The 21,933-nt window shown below is 34.7% G+C and overlaps 2 protein-coding genes and 6 non-coding genes across 9 annotated transcripts; 4 read left to right on the top strand and 4 right to left on the bottom strand.

Annotated features, from left to right (window-relative positions):
* Window positions 1-1,635: 1,635 nt before the first annotated feature.
* On the top strand, window positions 1,636-8,253 carry LOC123906935 (eukaryotic translation initiation factor). Its single transcript, XM_045956971.1, has 9 exons — window positions 1,636-2,146; window positions 4,146-4,217; window positions 4,471-4,569; window positions 4,862-5,029; window positions 5,237-5,334; window positions 5,827-5,914; window positions 6,008-6,358; window positions 6,452-6,697; window positions 6,809-8,253. The coding sequence occupies exons 1-9, from the start codon at window positions 1,961-1,963 to the stop codon at window positions 7,826-7,828; spliced, it is 2,328 nt and encodes a 775-aa protein (XP_045812927.1). The 5' UTR covers window positions 1,636-1,960; the 3' UTR covers window positions 7,829-8,253.
* LOC123912045 lies at window positions 2,695-2,798 on the top strand. Its single transcript, XR_006810904.1, has one exon. It is a non-coding gene; the product is annotated as a small nucleolar RNA snoR103 (small nucleolar RNA).
* Window positions 3,648-3,751, top strand: LOC123912044. The gene has a single exon (XR_006810903.1). It is a non-coding gene; the product is annotated as a small nucleolar RNA snoR103 (small nucleolar RNA).
* A 2,590-nt stretch (window positions 8,254-10,843) lies between the features above and the next one.
* LOC123906934 (protein MULTIPOLAR SPINDLE 1) lies at window positions 10,844-15,042 on the top strand. 2 transcript variants are annotated; one of them, XM_045956968.1, is made up of 10 exons: window positions 10,844-11,185; window positions 11,275-11,332; window positions 11,424-11,573; window positions 11,683-11,751; window positions 12,303-12,382; window positions 12,535-12,589; window positions 13,480-13,593; window positions 13,833-14,025; window positions 14,167-14,237; window positions 14,547-15,042. In XM_045956968.1, exons 1-10 carry the CDS (start codon window positions 11,036-11,038, stop codon window positions 14,729-14,731), a joined length of 1,125 nt encoding a protein of 374 aa, XP_045812924.1. In that variant the 5' UTR covers window positions 10,844-11,035; the 3' UTR covers window positions 14,732-15,042. The 2 variants fall into 2 exon arrangements, with proteins under 2 accessions (XP_045812924.1, XP_045812925.1); XM_045956969.1 differs by lacking the exon at window positions 13,480-13,593 and having other exon boundaries at window positions 10,940-11,185; window positions 14,547-14,940.
* Window positions 15,043-15,522: 480 nt separating this feature from the next.
* On the bottom strand, window positions 15,523-15,639 carry LOC123911943. Its single transcript, XR_006810806.1, has one exon. It is a non-coding gene; the product is annotated as a U5 spliceosomal RNA (small nuclear RNA).
* Window positions 15,640-17,104: 1,465 nt separating this feature from the next.
* Window positions 17,105-17,221, bottom strand: LOC123911942. The gene has a single exon (XR_006810805.1). It is a non-coding gene; the product is annotated as a U5 spliceosomal RNA (small nuclear RNA).
* Window positions 17,222-19,138: 1,917 nt separating this feature from the next.
* LOC123911941 lies at window positions 19,139-19,255 on the bottom strand. The gene has a single exon (XR_006810804.1). It is a non-coding gene; the product is annotated as a U5 spliceosomal RNA (small nuclear RNA).
* Window positions 19,256-20,172: 917 nt separating this feature from the next.
* Window positions 20,173-20,289, bottom strand: LOC123911944. Its single transcript, XR_006810807.1, has one exon. It is a non-coding gene; the product is annotated as a U5 spliceosomal RNA (small nuclear RNA).
* Window positions 20,290-21,933: the final 1,644 nt, after the last annotated feature.

Here is a 21,933-nt window from a genome sequence, read left to right as displayed (position 1 = left end):
ATAATCAATTCATTTATTGGTGCTTAAAACGATCGTGACCGTCCTTATTATTAAGCACGTTTACATGGAATTATTTTTTACTATTTTTTATGGTTCCCTTTGTCCATTTCCTTATTTATCATTTTATCGCATTCATTATTTTGAAATCCCATCAAATTTGTTAAATTGAGAGATACTGCTACCTTTCTTAGAGTTCCCTTTACACAGAAAATTATATATATTTTTTTTGTTTTTTTATTCACTTCCTTAAAATCCTCAAAGTTCACTCCTTCAAAGATCTCATGATATTCCCTTATCATTTCTCCTCATTCGTGACTCTATCTACCAATAAATTTCGGATCAAGTGTCATTTTATATACATAATTAATCGTTAATCGGACAGTACATTCATGTGCAATACAATTTTGTTTTTGTGAATGGTATAAATTATATACGTTTTTCAAAATCCATAATGTATTAGTGTTCATTCATCCGAATATTTTCCCACATTAAGATACATTTAATTATTTTCCTTGCGAAGTTTCCCCTTTCAACTTTTAGTATATTGATGACACCTCCCTTTAGTGTCCTCTTATTTGAAGTTGACGCGATAAAAATCTCCCAACACAATAGACACGTGTTAATCGCAATCATGACATACATTAAATGCGGTCAACCTTTATCTTTGGAGACGCAAAATACGAGTTTCAATTTGGAAATGTTATTAATAACGATAAAAAAATATCTGCATGCAACTCACTAGCACCTTCTGTCTGATCTCTGTCGTAAGAACTTCACCATACATAACTTATTATCCACGCATACGTCAAATCCTCCATACTACCACAATAAAATATTTAGTCTATCACTCGATAACCCTAATATCCTCCACTAACAGCTCTTAGCGATAGTTTCTTACCACCAAGGGATATACACAACTCATAAAATACCTGATAAACCAAACAAACATGTATTAGAAATCTGTCATAACAACCGATGCACAACAAGATTCACTTTCTCTTTGAATAAAAACCTTCTCATTTGTCTCCAATCTTTTTTATCAAACAACTGATCATTGATTTCACATAACTCGCTATCACCTTATGTCTGACCTCTGTCGTAAAAACTTTACCGTACATAACTTATTATCCACGCATACATCAAATCCTCCGTACTACCGCAATAAAATATCTAGTCTATCACTCGATCAATAACCCTAATATTTTTTCTTAAGAGCTCTTAACAATAGTCTCTTACCACCAAGGGATACACAACTCCTAAAACACCTGATAAGTCAAACAAACATATATTAAAGTTTCGTCAAAACAACTAATGCAAAACAAGATCCACTTTCTTCCTGGCTACCAAACATGCCTTTTTCACTAAAACCTTGTTAAGAAAGACAAATATATAAAAGTAAAAGTAGCGCGTATCCTATCTTATAGTTAACATTCAATAGTTCATTTTTTATTTCGCCACCTATTTTTAGAAAACAAATTTACTTTCTTCCTATCTTTTTTAATCAAACAACCGATGGTTGATTTCATGTGTTACATATCTTTTTAAAATATCAAACAATTCTTTATTTTTTTTTTTATATCATGTAAAAAATATCTTAAAAAAACTTGACCTAATTTGATGAAAAAAAAAAGATTTAATATTTAATATTGTTTTTTTATTGTAAAGTGAACGCAAGGCATAAATAGTGTAATAAGGGTTTTTTGTCACCCTCCGTTGTAACGCACACGCAGTTCTCTCTTCTTCTCACTCCGCAGAAGAGAGAGAAATATCCAAATACCTAGCTAGCGCCTCTCTTCTCTTACCTTCAATTCAATCCACAATCCAATCCCTTTCTCTCCCTTCTTCTCTTATTTCAATCCTTATTCTTCTTCTTCTTCTTCGATTCGGCGCCGCCGCTGAATCTCTCTCTTATTTTATCTTATTCAGCAATCTCTCTCGAAAAGCGTTAAGATCGCAAGGTATGCAGCAAGGTGATCAAACGGTTCTTAGCTTGAGGCCTGGTGGTGGTCGAGGAAACAGGCTTCTCGCTCCTAGATTTGATTCTTCCTCTTCAAACTCATCGGTTAATCCTTCTTTTGGTTCTTTTTCATCTGATCTTTCTCTGCTTCGTCCTCATGGTGCTGCTTCTTCTCACTTTGCTTTTAAGGTATAAACCCTTTTTCGTTGGATCTGTTTTTTTATCTATTCAATTTACACTCTTGTTTATTAAATTTCTATTTTTTATTGCTTTTTGTTATTTATTTGTTGTTCATTGGAGTTAGAATGGTTCAATTCATGAATATTCGATTCGTTTAATGTATGTTTATATTTTATTGTGTGAATGTGTAAACATTATGTCCCCAGATCAACTTGGTTAATATTAAGACTTTATCTTTTGCTGTTTTTGTTGTTTGTTTTAAATTTAATTTGAGCTGTGAGGTATTGGGCTGATAAATAATTTATCTTTATGTGTTAGTGTTTAACAGCACTGTGACTTTTGTTTAATTCCATAGATTTGAATGTGTCTGAGTTTTGATGATTGTTTATTTTGGAACTGAACTGATTTTTTGTTATAACTTTATCATCAAACCATGAAGGTAACTCTTTAGAAGCGGTAACTAAAATATACTTAAATACTTGTATGTTTTGTATACGGTCGTTTATTTGCTGTTAAAGCTCTTGATTCTAATGTAATGTCCTAATTCTTGGTGGGACACTTAAGATGTGAACTTGCCGTAAATATGGACAGAAAGTAATTCGTGGGCTTTAGGTGAGTTTGACTCAGTTTCATGTTACTCATAAAGATCCCACATACATATATTCGGTTTAATTCACAATTACGCCATTGTTTAATGTTTATGTTTTTACTTTATTTGGTTTATGTATTTTAGGTGGGTTTGACTCGGTCGCAAATTACTCGTAAAAGATCCCACATACATATATTCTGTTTAATTCACAATGACGCGACGTTTATGTTTTTACTTTATCCGGTTTATGTTTTCAAATTATGTTTTTACTTTATTTGTAAATTTAATTAATGGTTTTTTCAATGGTATATATATTTAATTTCAGATCAACTTGACTAATATTAACAATCAATCTGTTACCGCATCTTTTAAATTTAAGTTGAGTTGCGACGTCTTGCGCCAACAAACAATTTGTCTTTACGTGCTGCACTGCGCCTTTATTACGTGGTTCATTTTGTGTAACTCCATCAATTTGAATGCGTCTGGATTTTGATGGTTGTGCATTTTGGAATTTAACTGACTTGCTTAAAAATTTTATAAAAGCATGAAGATACGATACTCCCTCCGTTCCCTATTATAAGAAAAAAATCTCACTTTTTAGGTTCATTGAATAAACTATGTATCTGGTCCTATAGTATAGACCAGATACATAGTTTAACTCAATGAACCTAAAAAGTAAATTTTTGATTATATAATAGGGACCAGTGGGAATAACGCTTTAGAAGAACCAACTAGATTTGCTTGACAACTTTATAAAAGCATGATGATAACGCTTTAGAAGAGCCATTTAACATATACTTAAAAGACTTGTTTGTTCTGTTCACCGTCATTTATTTGCTGTCTAACAGCTGGGGATTTAAGTTAAGACCCCATAAGACAAAAGCCAGGCTTGGTTTTAATGTCCTAATTCTTGGTAGGACACTTAAGTACGTGTACTTGCTGTAAATATGGACAGAAAGCAATGTGTGGGCTTTAGGTGGGTTTGACTAAGTCTCAAATTACCCATGAAGATCCCACATATATTGATATTCATTTCCGAATTCTGGTTGATGCTGCAACTTTTGTGCATAAAATCTAATATAAATTTTTGGTATTTCTGTCTATTCTTTATGTCATTCATCCATATTTCATATTGATTTCAGCTTCGTCTATGTGTGGTTAATCCATATATATGGACTCAATTTTCACAGTTGCTTATGACTGCTTTGTTTGTTTTTATTTGAAAGCAATGCTTTGAAATAACACTTAACGACTTAATTAAACTTGATAGATATCTTCGCTGTGATGTTAGTGCATAGAATTTATGTCACTGTATTCTAACTTGAGTAATTTTCTTTCCTTGGGTTGCATGCTTGAAATGTGCTAGTTTGACTATGACTATGTTATGGGATTTATTTCTAACTACTACTGCCATTTTAGGTTGGAGATTCGCAGTTTGAAGGTCGTGAGCGTGTGCGATATACCAAAGAAGAGCTTTTAAAGATTAAAGAGGTAAGTGATTATTTCAAATTTGTTAACTTTTCCCGGATGAGTTTTTTGTTCACCTGCTGCCTATCTGCAACCATTTCCCTACTTTTCTAGTTTTTTCATGGAAGCTTATGGTTCATTGAAATGCAACCCATGCTACTGTCTAAGTCGCTGTATAAATGTTTTGTATTCCTTTGGGTCATATTTGGACGTTTTTTCTCTAGAGAACTGCTTTTGAGTCCATATATGTAGTGACTAATATTTCTTTTGCTCACAGACTGTTGAGGAGACCCCTGGTGATATTTTAAAGCTCAGACATGATATTGATGCTGAACTTTTTGGTGAAGATCAAAGTTGGGGTCGTGTAGAAAATAACGTGAGTGTGTTTTCTGTCTTTTATTTATTCTGTTAGCTTTGTAAGCCCTGAATCCTTTTTCATCCTGTTGGGTAAGTCGAGTGTTGATTTATCAGGGGGAACATACTACTATTAGTACCTTGCAGGGGCTCATTTCAACAATGAATGAAAAATTATCGTGTTTAAATGCCGCTATTTTATTCTTTTGACTGCTGCAATTATACATTGTCATTTTTATGAATTTTTATTTATGACTATTGTCAAATATTTAGTTTAAATTTTGTATTCATGTGTATATTATTATCTTCTGCAGCCCCCAGCTCAAATTCAAAATCGATATTCTGAACCAGATAACCGTGACTGGCGTGGCCGAACTCCCCAACTTCAGGCAAACGCAGATGAGAGGTCTTGGGATAATCTCAAGGACAGAGAACCTGGCAATACTATTCAGGCTATTCGTCCAGATAAACAGAACCAAGGGGTAATAAACATTGGCAGAACTACATGGCATTTTTTTTTCTTTGTTTTATTAGGTGATGTTTGAGTCTCTCATCATTTAGAAACCAAGGTTTTATTTTTCCTTGAAGTAAAACCTTTTAAATAGTTGGCATTGTATGGTCTGCACATAGATTACAGTGGATTGGATTGTTTATTGTCTTTTTTACAAATCTTTGTCTCGTTAATTCAGGGAGGACCTGCGCCTACTCTAGTCAAGGCTGATCAACCATGGTCTGCTAGAAGGGGAAGTCTGTCTGACAAGGATCGTGTCTTAAAGACTGTTAAAGGGTAATTTTAATTCTTCACTATCTGTTGATAGTTTGATACTGATTTCCATTTGACTTTGTTTTGTCCTGAAACTTCCATTCATGTACCCTAATGGCTAGTAGTTCTCTTTGATCTTGTTATAAACAACAGTTTGGGGGACTGCACTTTATCCCATTACCAAAATAACTACAAGTCAATATTCACTTGTTGGACAATATTTATTTATTCATTTTTTTTCCGTGTAAAACTTTTGAACTGCTGTGTACACTTTTTTTTGGTTTGCTTCTTTACTGAAGTAACTCTAGTACAAGCCTTCAGAATTGCTAGGCTTGCTACTGCTATGCTTACATGCTGTTAACTACTTCAATGCAGGATACTAGTATAAGTCAATATTCTCCAGTTGGACAATATTATTTATTTTTATTTATATATTCCTGTAAACTATTGAACTGCTGTTTACACTTTGTTTTTGTGCTACTGCTATACTAAATGCTGTTAATTACTTGAATGCAGGATACTAAACAAGTTGACTCCTGAGAAATTTGATCTTCTGAAGGGTCAGTTGATCGATTCTGGAATTACATCAGCTGATATATTGAAGGTTCCCCACCCTCCTTTTCCCCCTCTTTTGAAAATATATTTCTCTTTGCATCCTTGTTAGTTGTTCTCAACTGACTTGTCTTTGCAATTGCAGGGAGTCATTTCATTGATATTTGATAAGGCAGTGCTAGAACCAACATTCTGCCCCATGTATGCTCAGCTGTGTTCTGATCTTAATGAAAAGCTGCCTCCATTCCCATCTGAAGAACCTGATGGGAAAGAAATAACTTTTAAGAGAGTACTCTTGAATAACTGCCAGGAAGCTTTTGAAGGTGCTGGTAAACTGAGGGAAGAATTGGCGCAGATGACTTCCCCTGAGCAGGAGTCGGAGCGACGTGACAAGGAAAGACTTGTCAAAATTCGTACCCTAGGAAATATTCGTTTAATCGGTGAGCTGCTGAAGCAAAAAATGGTTCCTGAAAAGATTGTCCATCACATTGTTCAGGTTCTAGCAGGACTTATGACTTGACTGTTATGTAATTTATTGTTGGTTTGGAAGTATTCACTTACCTGCTAGGTTAACTGATGTTATGAACAGGAGCTTTTGGGACCTTCTGACAGCAAGGTCTGTCCGGCTGAGGAAAATGTTGAAGCCATATGTCATTTTTTCAACACTATTGGCAAGCAGCTTGATGAAAGCCCAAAATCACGACGTATAAATGATATGTACTTTAAACGGTTGAAAGAATTGAGCACCAATCCTCAACTTGTACTGCGGATGAGATTCATGGTTCGTGATGTCATAGATTTGCGTGCTAGTAACTGGATTCCAAGACGGGAAGAGGTAAACTTACAAAGTTTATTGTTCTGCAGATACGTTATGTCTCAAAATTCAAATGTTGAATTTTCATTTTTTTTATCTGAAGTATTAATGTTTTACTCTATCTGTATCTAGGTTAAGGCCAAAACCATCAGTGAAATCCATAAGGAGGCAGAAAATAATCTTGGGTTGCGTCCAGGTGCCACTGCAGGTATGAGAAACAACCGTGTTTCTGGTGTTCAAGGTAATGCGGCTGTTGGGGGCTTTCCCATTACCCGACCTGGTACAGGAGGTTTAATGCCTGGGATGCCGGGTACCAGGAAGATGCCTGGGATGCCGGGTATTGATAATGATAACTGGGAGGTGCCTAGAACTAGATCTATGCCAAGAGGAGACATGTCCGTCTCACAAGTTGGAGGACGTGGGCAGTCTCCTTTCCTTTCCAAGCCATCAGCTCTAAACTCAAAGTTACTGCCTCAAGGTAGTAGTGGTCTCATAAGTGGGAAGAATAGTGCCCTGGTGCACGGAGGTGGCACTCCTGCTCGTCCATCAGACTTTGCTTCAGGTACTGAGCCTGCACCTCAAATCCCTTCCCCTGTTAAACCTGTTTCTGCCGTATCCCCTGAGAAGCCTCAGGACTCAGCTGCATTGAAGAATATTGATGATCTTCACCGCAAAACTGTCTCTCTTCTGGAAGAATATTTCAATATTCGGATGTTGGACGAGGCATTGATGTGTGTGGAGGAGCTAAAAGCTCCTCCAACTTATTACCCAGAGGTTGTCAAGGAAGCCATTTCCCTTGGACTAGAAAAAAATCCACCATGTGTTGAACCTGTTGCCAAACTTATTGAGTATCTGTTTACCAAGAAGATTCTCTCAGCTAGAGACATAGGGACTGGATGTTTGTTATTTGCTTCTCTGATTGATGATATTAGCATTGATTTACCTAAAGCACCAAGTAACTTTGGTGAGATAATAGGGAAACTAGTTTCGGCTGGGGGTTTAGACTTTAAGGTGGTGAGAGAGATTCTTAAGAAGGTGGGTGATGACTACTTCCAGAAAGCAATATTCAACTCTGCAGTGCAGTCAACCGGGCAAGCTGTGTTGGATTCACAAGCATCTGATATTGAGGCCTGCCAGTCTCTGTTCGAATGAAGAATCAAAAGACACTGCGCGAGAGTACTGATATCTGTTACTGGATGAAGCCTTGTTTCACCACTTTCAAATTCCCTCCCCTTTTATGCTCACTTTGAGTTATAGATACTTTGTATTACAGTATGATTTTAAAGTGGAGCTTCCAGATTCAGGTATTTTCATCAGTTGTATAATTTTTTTTTTTGGTTTTGATGTCGTAGAGTTGTTTATTGAGGGAAAAGTTAAACCATAAAGCTAAGGATTTTGTTTTCCAGTTGGCTAAATCATATGCCAAGTTTCTCCAGGATAGTGGCCCATCCCTTAGGGGGTCCAAATGTTTTTGTATTTCATTAGTTGCCATTTTTTCTTGACAGAGTAATTGTTAAACTGGCCGGTTCATAAATGTTATTGTCGTTATTTCTGCTAGTTTTTCTTTTGGTGATTTAGATTTCTGTCTTGTTGTCTTGTTTGTGTGCATATCTAATTTATGGTTTGATTATTTTCATTCCTGTATATACGATGAACTTCCCCAATCCTAAATTCTAATAATGACAGGAATTGCCAGTTATCATTATTCATAATTTCTGAATGAAAAGAAATGCAATATCAAGAAGGTAAGTTATAAGGTGCAAAATCTGATATTGTTAGGCAGGTTTGAACCCGAGATCTTACTGTTCTATGTGCGAGTTTCAGTGTCTATCACTTTGTCTAGGTCAAAAAGAGTGAGAAATTTGATAATTATTCCATCTATATACCCACTTATTCCAACTTTATTGTTGCATCCCAACATCCCAATGCGTTTCTGGTCTACCTTGGATAATCTGAATGTCCATTGTGTGTTTATCTGTTGGAAGCTTTTGGTTGTGTTACAAACCAAATTACAAGATAGCTAAGCTAACCAAATCACCCACCAATAATAACTAGAAGCATGGAGTTGGAACAAGTAACATCGTTTCTGATATTTGGATCTTTTCTCATCTCCATCTCAATCATATGCTCCTCCTCCCACCACACACCAAAACCTCCATGTTTGCTTTGCAAAATTGATCTTCACGAACCATCTTTGCTTGTTTCCCCCGATATCAGTGACCCGTAAAATTTGTACTATTCTATTGGATTTGAACTCCTAGTGATTGGAATCTATACTTGTGTGCAATTGAAAATCAATGATGGTATAAACCTATGTATTATCAAAGCCACTAAATCTTTTGCCCAAAGATGATATTCAACTAATTGTTGCATATCATTCCAACGACAAATAAAGGTGGTAAAGTTTGACTCAATCATACTATTTTAGAGGGAATCCAACAACAAATGAAATTAAATTGGACCACTTAAGTTCATATTTTAATACCGTAACTTATATTTCTGCACACGTCTTTTTCTAATGAACGTGATAACCAATTAAGAAAATAGTTAAATAGACAAATTAATTCGTATGTGCCAAAAGTAATTTGTGTTCACTCCCATTTCTGTTTCTAAACTCTAAATTTCACTCATGGTATGTGTTTTTTCAGACGACCCCTTGTTCATCATTTTATATGAATAAGTTACGATGAGGTCGACTGATGCTACAACTTTTATTTTATTTTAGTTAAATATAGGTTTAATTTAGTTTTTGACAAACATATTGTTCATCAATACAGTGATATACTATTCAATATGACAATACGATAGAGTGAGATTGGTTATTATACATAAGCTATCCTTATGCACCATGCATAAGTTACTTAGTGCACCCCCCAAATTACTTGTGCACCCCCCAAATTACTCATGCACCCCCCAAATTACTTGTGCACCCCCAAATTTCTCATGCACCCCCAAATTTCTCATGCACCCCCAATATGACTTTTGCCCCCCAATTTTATTTTTTTGGTCCCCTTCACATTTCTAGCCTAAACCATTTTGTTGTGGGAATGGTTTCAGAGATATGCACTCCAAAACCATTAAGTGTATAAGATGGTTTTAGAGTACAACCCTATAATTAGAATACAAACAATAATTGTGATTTGAAACCATTTAACCAACATAATGGTTTCCAGAATTTTTAAAACCATATAAACACACATAAAACCATTTTACAATACAAATGGTTTCAGTGTATAACTATCTGAAACCATTTAACCAACATAATGGTTTCCAGAATTTTTAAAACCATAAAAACACACATAAAACCATTTTACAATACAAATGGTTTCAGTGTATAACTATCTGAAACCATTTAACCAGCATAATGGTTTTCAGAATTTTTGAAACCATAAAAACACACATAAAACCATTTTACAATACAAATGGTTTTAGTGTATAACTATCTGAAACCATTTAACTGGTTTTAAATAATGATTATAATTGTACCAAAAAAAAATAATTATGATTCTAATTATAGGTTGTACTTCAAAACCATCTTATGCACTTAATGGTTTTGGAGTGTATATTTTTGAAACCATTCCCACAGCAAAATGGTTTAGGCTTGAAATATGGGGGGTTAAAAAAAAATTGGGCGCACAAGTCATCTGGGGGTGCGTGAAAAATTTTGGGGGGTGCGCTAGAAATTTGGGGGTGCGCTAGAAATTGGGGGGTGCATGAGAAATTTGGGGGGGGGGGTGCGCGAGTAATTTGGGGGTGCGCGAGTAATTTGGGGGGTACGTGAGAAATTTGGGGGGTGTGAGATTAGGTGTGAGTGTGTGAGTTGAGATTGGCTAGGATTATTACATGTGGATGCTCAATCTAATGGATGTTATATCGAGGGGTGGAGGTTGAGGTTGTCTCCAGTCACATTTTCTCCCTGTGCAATCACACCTATTCATTCCCCTATGACCCACAAAATTTTAATTATTAAAAAATTAATCAAAGGTGGAGATTTCACTGAATATTATCCGGTACGGGAGAGAATCCCTTCCCATGATCGAGTAACAAAAACACACAATAGACTGACAAGTTGGATAAAAACGATTTCATATTAGTCTCCCTATCTCACTCTGATTGTTTCGCGGACACAATATTAAGAGAAAAAATTAAAGATAGGAAAGTGATAGTATTTGCAAGTCAAGTAAGGATTATAAATACATTTGAGTTTTGTCAAAAAAAATAAAATAATAATTGTAATTTATGGATTAACTTATAAAACTGAAAGCATGAATTGAGTTGGTATATAAGTTCTCAGTTTCAGATACAATCGCAGTCGCTTTAATTAGGTTTCGCGCCCTTTTCACTTCGAATCTGAAGGAAATGGCAGACGCTGGAAATAGAAATACCGCTGCGAGTGATGAATCTATAAAGCTAGCGGTAGCGGTTTCACTTCTCCGATCTAAGTTCATAGAAAACTCCAATGCGATTTCTCCTTCGCAATCGGAGGCTCTTCTCCGTTGGAAGCGAAAGGTTCGAAACTACTCTCCCTTCTTTTCTTCAGAATCCGATGTGTTTGTGTTTGTGTTTGTTTTCTCGTGATTTCATTTTTTGATTCTCAGGCTAAGGAAAGGAAGCAAGAAATTCTACGCCTCAGAGAAGATCTGAAAGAAACTCAAGGTTCGTCGCTGATTTTCTTTCTTATATATAAACGCATATTCAAGTGCAATTGTGATATGATTCTGAGTTTTTTGTTTTGTTTTGGATTCAGATGCTTCACATTGTGATCTATTTCCTGAGAATGCTTCTTGCAAGTGCTATTTCTTCGATAATTTAGGTCAATTAAGTCCTAAGCGTGATGGAAATGATTCTTCTAATAACAGATTCAATGATGTCCTTCGTCGAAGATTTCTTAGACAAGGTATCATTATCAATTTATCATCAGGATTCATAATCATTATGTTCTTATTATTGTTAGTTGTGGTATTGCGCTTTTGAATTGCTAATTGATGTTCAAAATTTGCTTGCAGTGCGATTTAAGGAAAGGAGGAGAAGAATTGGTTCTTCATCTTCTTCAAGTCAACAACGGATTTCTTTAGGTACTTACTTGATAATAGCATTTTCAGTTATACACTCATACTGTAACTGAATTTTAGATATTTCATAATTTGTTACTAGAATGATGGTTTTCTTTTTAGATTAAGGTTAAGCTTTATGCATGTCACGTTATGATACTTTTCGGAATAGCGAACAATCAATTTGGTCCTTGAATGTATTTGGCATTGTGGCTAAAGTCCTTGAATTTGCCAAAATTACAAAAAATATATTTGATTGTGTCATTATTCATCATTTTGATCTTCAAATGTGTTTTTGTTAGTTAGTTTGATTTGATCATCAAATGTGTCTTATGTTAGTTGTTTAGTCCATAAAACTACTAACAGAAGATACTGACTGCGTGATGTTTTTGTAATTTGGATACTTTCAAAGACACAGTGACATCGTCTCGCATCTTTAGATATCAAAATGTCTCTTTACCATTTTTAGGAATTTAAAAACGAATGTAGTTTGCACCAAATCTGTTTACCATTTTTAGGAATTTAAAAGCTAATGTTGCACTAAATCTGTTTTCTATTTGAAACTAAAATCGTAGGTTTAGCTGAGGAGGATGAAACAGAGCAGCTTAAGGCCTCTGTTGATTTTCTTGTGGAGCTGTGTGAGACTGTATCATCTGTCAGTGTGCTTCACTACTTTTTAGCATTTTCCTTTAACCAATTTGATATTCAAATAATACATTTGGTAGTATTACATAGAATGCGAACATATGTTTTTGATGTGCTAATTTTTTAATTGTATTTCATATGGTTATTCACTGTATTTTGCAGGTTGATGATTCAAAGTTTGCAAACTTGGCACACCAATCCGTTGACTTTATATTGGGTATTCTGCTCTCTTCACCAATTGAAGTGCTTTTCCTACTCTCCTTTTTCTTTCAAATTAAATGTTTGAAATCATATGCCTTCTAAGTTCGAAATCTGGCACATCATGATGTACACTTTTAAATTTGGTATGCCGCTCTTTCACTAATTGAAGACCATGTTAATAATTTGAAATTAGATAAATCTAGAACTACTTAGAATTTCTAAGTAAAAATCTAAAAGTGCTTATTAAAAAATCTATAAAATCTAAAAATCTATATAGAAAATGGAGAACAATATCTAGAAGTGCTTATTAAAAGTATGTTTTAATTTGTAATGACTTTGTTCCATCCATGCATGTACTTAACCTGCATAAATCCCTGCATGTACTTATGCATTGTGATATGAGCGGCCTTAGTAATTTTAGAGTTGCTTACCCATGTAGCCATTGGGTGTACAATTGATCTGCTGCAAAAAATCCCTGTGTGAAATTATCTTTTGTGTTGAATAAGTTAATGATTTAGTAAGACCCATGTCCACCCTGTAAACTCAGTGGAGTGGTGTCCTAGTGGTGAGGTGAGGGATAGGGGAAGGGGAACTATTCTCGTTGCACATCCGGTGCTCCTGCCAATACAGCTGCTACCTCTGGTCAGTTAGTTATGAATTATTTATGGCTGTGGGCTTATAAGCAATACAAGGTAAACGTAATACAGGTTCCTAACTCTCCCCATTTCTCCCTTGAAGTGATAATTTACGAGTGATTAACATCAAGTTCTACTTCTTGAACTCTACTTTGTTGTCCTTTGATTTTTATGCTCTTATTATGGATCACTGACATATGAATTACTCATGAAATCCACAGCCATATTTTTTGTCATCCATATTGAAAATTGTTGTATATCTTTTCTGAAGTTTCGCTGAAGAATCTTCTGTCTACGGGGAGGAACCTGGAACTTGTTGAACGAATTATCAACAGCCTAGTTACACGTTTGACTATGAAGATGTGCTCATACTTGTCAGAAAATGGTATTACTAGTTTGATCTTGATGACTAATATATGATTTTTACTTACATTGTTAGCGTAATAATGTGTAGTATAAGACCTTAAAAACGAATGTAGAAGTGTCGCGTTTCTGACCTTTATTCTGTAGCTTAAGCATTAAATATTATTTTCATTTCTTATTTTTCTTTGACAAAATTTGTATTTATTCTAATTACTTTATGGTCTTTTTGTTCCCTTTCTTTTCCAAAATTGTATCTTCTAGGGTCTCAACACAGTGACACCAGTGCACAGTTCTGTATTCAGCATTTGGTCCGTAAACTTGGAAGTGAGCCCTATATTGGCCAACGGGCTATACTTTCCGTTTGTCAAAAAATTTTGGTGCTCGCAGAACGTTTGCTTTTCTCCGATCCTTTTGATGATACTTTTCCTGACATGCACGAATGTATGTTCATTATGTAAGTTCTTTACAAATGCCCATAAGTATGATCTCCAAATTTTAATATCACAGATTCACAATGGATTACTCTATATTGGCTTTGGCCAAACGAGCAATGTTTTCAAAGACAATCTATCTTATTTTTATTTTTGGGTGTCAGGATCCAGCTAATTGAGTTCTTGGTCGCAGATTACTTACTAGAGTGGTCAAAAGCTGAAGATTTTGACACCAGTATGAATCATACTTCCCCCCAATTATTATTATTATTATTAATTTTATTATTATTATTATTATTATTATTATTATTATTATTATTATTATTTTACATAAATTCTTAATCAACTTTATTAATTTCCCGCTGTCTCAAGCCTTGGTTTCTTTGACTCATAACAAATAAAAGGATGACAGTCAACATTTTAATTTCTTAGCTATTAAATTTTCCTTCAATTTGTCTTGCCAACAAAATATTATGTGTTAATTGTCTGATGACGATGAACCAAGTTTAACAACTTAAACTAAGTGGTAACCATGACATTACAGTGCTACTTGAAGATTGGATGATGTCAATTATTCAGGCAAGAAAAGCATTAGAACTTCTGGAAAGCAGAAATGGACTATACTCGCTTTATATGGACCGTGTCACTGGGGAGTTGGCAAAGCATGTTGGTGGAATCTCATTGCTTCAGAAGATTAAACCGGATATTTTTAATCGCCTGTTTTGCTAAACATTGATTCATTTGTACATGGGTTCTTATAGTAGTTCGCGTCCCTTACGGAACAATTGAGGTTAGGATTAGGTAGCAAGTCATCACTCACACGTTAACGTCTACTTTAGGTCATATGCCTTTCTTTTTTTTTTCTCTCTCCAACCATTGCTTGTACCTATGAGAGAAAATATTGTATAGCTTTTTGTGTTATACCACTGCCTTTACTTCCCCGCACTGTGATTTGATTGAGACTGACTGGAGAGTGAAGTTACTCTACAACCATACCTTTTTCCTAAGTTATGCATGCAGTCTTGCACTTTCTGTGGTCATATATATCTGGAAATATTTCTTGCTGTGCCGCTTAATCTCTACACAGAATCAGATAAACTTACCAATTATATGTGACAACTAGCAACAAATTAACAACTAATATTTGTTTATTATAAAAAAAAGCTTCAAGCTTGTCATTAATCTTAATCTCCAATATCCTCTTTACTTCCTTGAGCATTCCAACTTCCATTTTTCAGTTTCAACAAAACACCACATCTCTTTAGATTTTCCACTCATTACATGTGTATATGCAGATTCACCCAAATAATCTGGTTCATCATTTACTCTAAAAGTAGAAATTTTATTCAATAAAGTTTTGTTAACTGACTTCCTCTAGCAAGAAAGCTTTTTAAATAACATGCTGCTGAACATGTTGATCCTTGTAGCAGAGCTAAAAAGAGAACTCTTGCTAAGCATGTTGATCATTGTTGCAGAGCTCTAACGATAAATATCTAAACAATATTGAACTAAAATTGCAGAGCTCTCCTGAGAAAGAACTCATTCAAAAATAAGCGTATACCGCTTTTAGTGACAAACACACGGTATTCTTTAGTAAAAGGCGAAAGAATAGTTCGCTTTGTGTTTATCACACGGTTCCGTGACTAACAATGCAAAGAGTTCTTTTATTTTATAGCCCAAGCATCATTTCTTCATTTCTGCACTAGCCGAAGTGGGCTTTAATAACATAATGCAGAGTACACACCTAACATTTATCTTTTTTTTCTTCTTCTTAGTCTTGTGCCTCACAATCAAAACCACGTCCTCCTCCGCCCACCGACCTTTACATTATTAGGATTTAATAGTTATTCATTCCTTCAATCAGTTGAAATCTTTTGCAAAATCTCTAATACGTGAAGAGGCTTCATTATATAATCTACATTCAAGACAATGTTTCTAATTGGCCTTTTATTTAACCGAAAAAAGTTTAATAAAGTTGTTCCCTTCCACCAAGATTACAACACTCACATTGAGGAAAAGTTAATAGTGTGTGATCAGTGTCTTACTTGGTCAATGAGTTGCATGAAATTATGTAATTGTGAGAATTGTTCAGTTCTGTGATCGGAATTTACATCAGTTTGAAGCTCATAAAAGATTTTTGCTCGGTCCCTTCCTCATTAGTCGCCGTTTATGTGCTCATAGTTGTGGAATACGAATCTCTCCTCTTTTTTTGCATTCGTGTTTTGTGCTGTCTATTTGTAGATTATACTACATGCATGTATGTTTTTGTATTTATTTATTGAAGATTTTAGAGGTTCTGAAACGGATTTCGATTGTTGTAATTAGTAAAGTTTTCTTGTATGTTTGGATTCCTCATATAAAAGATTATAAATTAAAAAGATTTTAAAATCAGTTGAGAAAGAAAACAAAATGTAATTCAATGCAGCAAGGACACCACAGACACAGGATATTAGCAAAACACTAGCTCTATCTTTCTGTTATTCAGCTTATGGAAACACAATGGCCACAGACACAGGAGATTTTAGGACCTCCAAGCAACAAAAAGGGCCTAAAAGTAACCAATTATGAAGTTCTCACTTACTAGTTTTTCTTTTTCTCTCTTAATCTTATTTCTTGTACAAAAAATGGCATTCAGATTGGAAATTTTGATCACAAACAATTTGTCTCTTACATGAAGCAATGTTCCCCAAGCAAACCAGGCACTCAAAGAACATTTCCAGGATTGCATGTTCCCCAAGCAAAGGGAATGATTTATAAAGGACCAAGTAACTTAAACCCACGCAATGTTCGGGGTCGATATCAAACTCGAATTCAATCAAACCTTCATCCTTATTTATGGCAGCATTAAGGAATATATTTTTCACATTGCTTTTAGTACCTTTCTTCTTTTGAATTCCAATTACCTCCAACCAACGTAGAATAGGAATTAATTACAAGGAGGAAGAAGATTACTTCTACTATAACATATATTTGACTGGATCAATAACCAAAGAAATCTGACTAAGATCTGCACAGATCAGTAGAAAGAAGATGATTACATCTCACATTATTTTTCCTCTCTTCTAATATTTTTCAAATGCAAATGTTGAACTAAAATTGCAGAGCTCTCTTTAGAGAGAACTCTTTCAAAAATAAGCGTATACCGCTTTCAGTGACAAGCACACGGTATTCTTTAGTAAAAGGCGAAAGAATAGTTCGCTATGTGCTTATCACACGGTTCCGTAAGTTTAATTGCAAAGAGTTCTTTCATTTTATAGCAAAGGCACCATTTTTCATTTCCAAAATAGTCGATGTGGGCTTTGGTAACATAATGTAGACATCCACACACTTGACACAATTCTCTTTTCACCTTTGTCTTGTGACTCAAGAATCAAAAGCCTGTCTCCCACTTATCCACCCATTAAGATTTAATAATTATTCACTCCTTCTACGAGGTTTAATCTGTAAATTGATTTTGAAAAAGTAATCTACAATATTTACAAGGACCAAAAAACTTAGAAAAAAAGAATGGTTCAAAACTGAAATTTTTTGCAAAACCTTGTGACACGAGAAGCCTTTCATTATAAAAATTATGCTTACATTTGATCACTTTGTGCCTTCATTTTATTTGCAAGAGTTCTTCCAAAGTATTCATTGACAGACACTTTAATTGATAAAAATTCTCCCTTCCTCATCTTAATTATTACTTCATTGTAGCAGAAACTTTATAACTTGGCTTAATTTTTAGCACATCCTTTTTAACCAGGTCCCTTCCTTATTTACCCGTGTCATCATTTATGTGCTCATCGTCGCGCACGGAATACAAATCTCTGTTTAATTAGCAGTTTAATTGAAGATTATGCGTGCATGTGTTACCGATTTTCATTTTCATGTGTAAGTTGAACTTCCTGAGCCCAATTTGGAGTCCTACATCGGAAGTCATGAACCCGGTGTTAGGGCTTATATAAGATTGGACAATCCTCCTCTAAGAATTGTAGTTTTTTTGTATATTTGGATCATATATAAGTCAATGGTTGTAAGTTGACAACACATCTTACTTTTCTAATGTTCAACTTCTTCAAATGTAAAATGGACAGTGTAAAAGGTCTCCTTTACTTTTCTATTACCAACTCACCATGGTTATCAAAGAATACATTCTCAACCAACTGTCATATTCATTGTGCTAAATTCTGTGTAACTGAAAGAATACCAGAAAACCATATACGGTAAGATAGCACAATTACAATAAGCATCTGCAAGTGTCTCCATTTCAGAAAAGAATCCTTTCAGGCAAGTGCAAAAGCAGCAATTCACTCTGCTATATCCATCCTAATAACAAAGGTGCATCAAATCTGATTATAAATAACGAACTTAACTACAAATCTAAGTGCATTCCCACAAACATTAGTACTTCTCTTATTACCTTAGCACCAGTAATCACTTAGAAAAATCACATTAATCATCAAGTTGAAGATGAGTAAAACACAAGTTATATAAAGAACAATATAACTTATAAAGACATCATCATCATGGCATACAAATTGGACATTTTGCTTATGGAAACATTTTGCTTTATGATATTCAACATCATCATGCATTCTGCTTATGGAAACACAAGGACCATAGACACGGGAGATTCTAGAACATCCAAGCAACAAAATGAGCCTAAGCGTAACCAATTTTGAACATCTCGCTTACTAGTTTTTGTTTTACTCTCTTAATCTTATTTCTTGACTTCTTGTACCCAAAAATGGCATACAAATTGGACATTTTGATCACATACAATTTGTCTCTTACATGCAGCAATGTATATGGTCATGGAACCAAGCAAACCAGGCACTCAAAGAACATTTCCAGGATTGCATGTTGCCCAAGCAAAGGGAATAATTTATAAAGGGCCAAGTAAATTAAATCCACACAATGTTCAGGGTCGATCTAACTGTAATTCAATCAAACCTTCATCCTTATTTATGGCAACATTAAGGAATATAATTTTCATATTGCTTTTAGTACCTTGCTTCTTTTAAATTCCAATTACCTGAATGTTCATCTTAACATACTTGTTTCAATTACCTTAGTGTCCAAGGCATAATTTAAGCTTACAGCTACGGCATAATTCCCCAAGGTACAACCACAAATATTGAACTAAAATTGCAGAGATCTCTTGGTAGAGATCTCTTTCAAAAATAAGCGTATACCGCTTTTAGTGACAAACACACGGTATTCTTTAGTAAAAGGCGAAAGAATAGTTCGCTTTGTGTTTATCACACGGTTCCGTGACTAACAATGCAAAGAGTTCTTTTATTTTATAGCCCAAGCATCATTTCTTCATTTCTGCACTAGTCGATGTGGGCTTTAAGAACATAGTGCAGAGTACACACTTAACATTTATCTTTTTTTTTTCTTAGTCTTGTGGCTCACAATCAAAACCATGTCCTCCTCCGCCCACCGACCTTTACATTATTAGGATTTAATAGTTATTCATTCCTTCAATCAGTTTAAATCTTTTGCAAAATCTCTGATACGTGAAGAGGCTTCATTATATAATCTACATTCAAGACAATGTTTCTAATTGGCCTTTTATTTAACCGGAAAAAAGTTTAATAAAGTTGTTCCCTTCCACCAAGATTACAACACTCACAATGAGGAAAAGTTAATAGTATGTGATTAGTGTCTTACTTAGTCAATGAGTTGCATGAAATTATGTAATTATGAGAATTGTTCAGTTCTGTGATCGGCATTTAGCACCACTTTGAAGCTCATAAAAGATTTTTGCTCCGTCCCTTCCTCATTAGTCGCCGTATATGTGCTCATAGTCGTGGATTCTTTATATAAAAGGTTATAAATTAAGGACCAAGTAACTTAAACCCAAGCCAAGGGAATGATTTATCAAGGACCAAGTAACTTAAACCGACACAATGTTCGGGATAGATCAAACTCGAATTCAAATTTTTCCCATTGCTTTTAGTACCTTGCTTCTTTTGAATTCCAATTACCGATGAACAACATAGAATAGGAATTACAAGGACGAAGACGATAGTAACTTCTATAACATATATTTGACTGCATCAATAACCGACAAAATCTGACTAATACCTTCACAGACCAGTAGAAAGAAAATGGGGTGACAGATTCACAGTTTACATCACTCCTACAATTTTTCAAATGAAATTGTTGAACTAAAATTGCAGTGCTCTCTTTAGAGAGAACTCTTTCAAAAATAAGCGTATACCACTTTTAGTGACAAGCACACGGTATTCTTTAGTAAAAGGCGAAAGAATAGTTCGCTTTGTGCTTATCACATGGTTCCGTAAGTTGATTTGCAAAGAGTTCTTTCATTTTATAGCAAGATCATAGTTTTTTCATTTCAAAACTAGTCGATGTGGGCTTTGGTAACTAACATATTGTAGACATCTACACATTTGACATTTCTCCTTTGTCTTGTGACTCCTTGAATCAAAAGCCTGTCTCCCACTGATCCACCCATTAAGATTTAATAATTATTCACTCATTCTATGGGTTTTAATCTGTAAATTTATTTTGAAAAAGTAATCTACAATATTTACAAGGCCAAAAGCACTTAGCAAAAGAATGGTTCAAAACTTGAAATCTTTTGCAAAACCTTGTTTCCATTTGAACTTTTATTTAACTGAAAAATTGTAAATGTATGGTAATATCTCAAAATTTTCAATCCAAGACATATTTAGAGTGTTGTATGAACTTTGACCTCCAACAGTCAGAACAACAATCAGCCAATTATAGCATTTCTTCTACGATCTTCATATGTCATTAGTAGCCTTTCTTCCTCCTCATTGATCGAAGAATCTTCTCAACAATGACGATCTACTCCATTTTCTCATCTTGTGCCTTCATTTTATTTGCAATAGTTCTTGCAAAGTATTCATCGACAGACGCTTTAATTAATAAAAGTTCCCCCTTCCTAACTTTTTTCTAAAAAGGTATTTACTGACAATCTCTCTTTCCTTTACGAATAAATGATTTAGAAAAAAATGACATACAAATGTAACCATGATTTCTATTATACTGCTGCTGCTTTGATTGTAACAGACTTTAAATGATACACAGCTCAAATTATACAAGATGGTGGATTAATAAATAGAACATTCAGGAATAGTTAATATGTGATTGGTGTCTTGGTCAATAAGTTGCGAGGATTATTCAGTACTTGACAACTTTTACCAGTATTAAGTCTTACATCTTCATTATTACTTCATCGTAGCAGAAACTTTATAACTTGGCTTAATTTTTAGCACATTCTTTTTAACCTGGTCCCTTCCTTATTTACCAGTGTCATCATTTATGTGCTCATCGTCGAGCGTGGAATACAAATCTCTGCTTAATTGTAGATTCTACATGCATGTGTTGGCGATTTTCATGTGTAAGTTGAACTTCATGAATCCAATTTGGAGTCCCACATCGGAAGTCATGAACCTGGTGTGAGGGCTTATATTGGATTGGACAATCCTCCTCTTTGAATCATAGTTTTCTTGTATACTTGGATCATAGTTTTCTTGTATACTTGTAAGTATTAGAAAAAATATTTTAAAAATCAGTGAAAAAAATGTAACTCAGAGTCAATGGTTGTAAGTTGACAACACATCATACATACAAAAAAGAATAAAAATTTGGCAGTAGAATTTGATGAAGCTAAAGAAAGGCCAAACCAAGTCACCAATAGTGGTGGGGTGAGTGGGGTGGGGTGATCAAGGTATCCCCTTTACATTACAAGACTAGGAAGGAGAAAGAATAAAGGGATGTGTAAAAGGTCTCCTTTACTTTTCTATTACCAACTCACCATGGTTATCAAAGAATACATTCTCAACCAACTGTCATATTCATTGTGCTAAATTCTGTGTAACTGAAAGAATACCAGAAAACCAGATACGGTAAGATAGCACAATTACAAATAAGCATCTGCAAGTGTCTCCATT

The sequence above is a fragment of the Trifolium pratense genome, linkage group LG2 (assembly GCF_020283565.1).
Source record: "Trifolium pratense cultivar HEN17-A07 linkage group LG2, ARS_RC_1.1, whole genome shotgun sequence".
NCBI lineage: Eukaryota > Viridiplantae > Streptophyta > Magnoliopsida > Fabales > Fabaceae > Trifolium > Trifolium pratense.
Note: the sequence above shows the minus strand (reverse complement) of the source record. Positions and strands in the feature narration are given on the sequence as shown.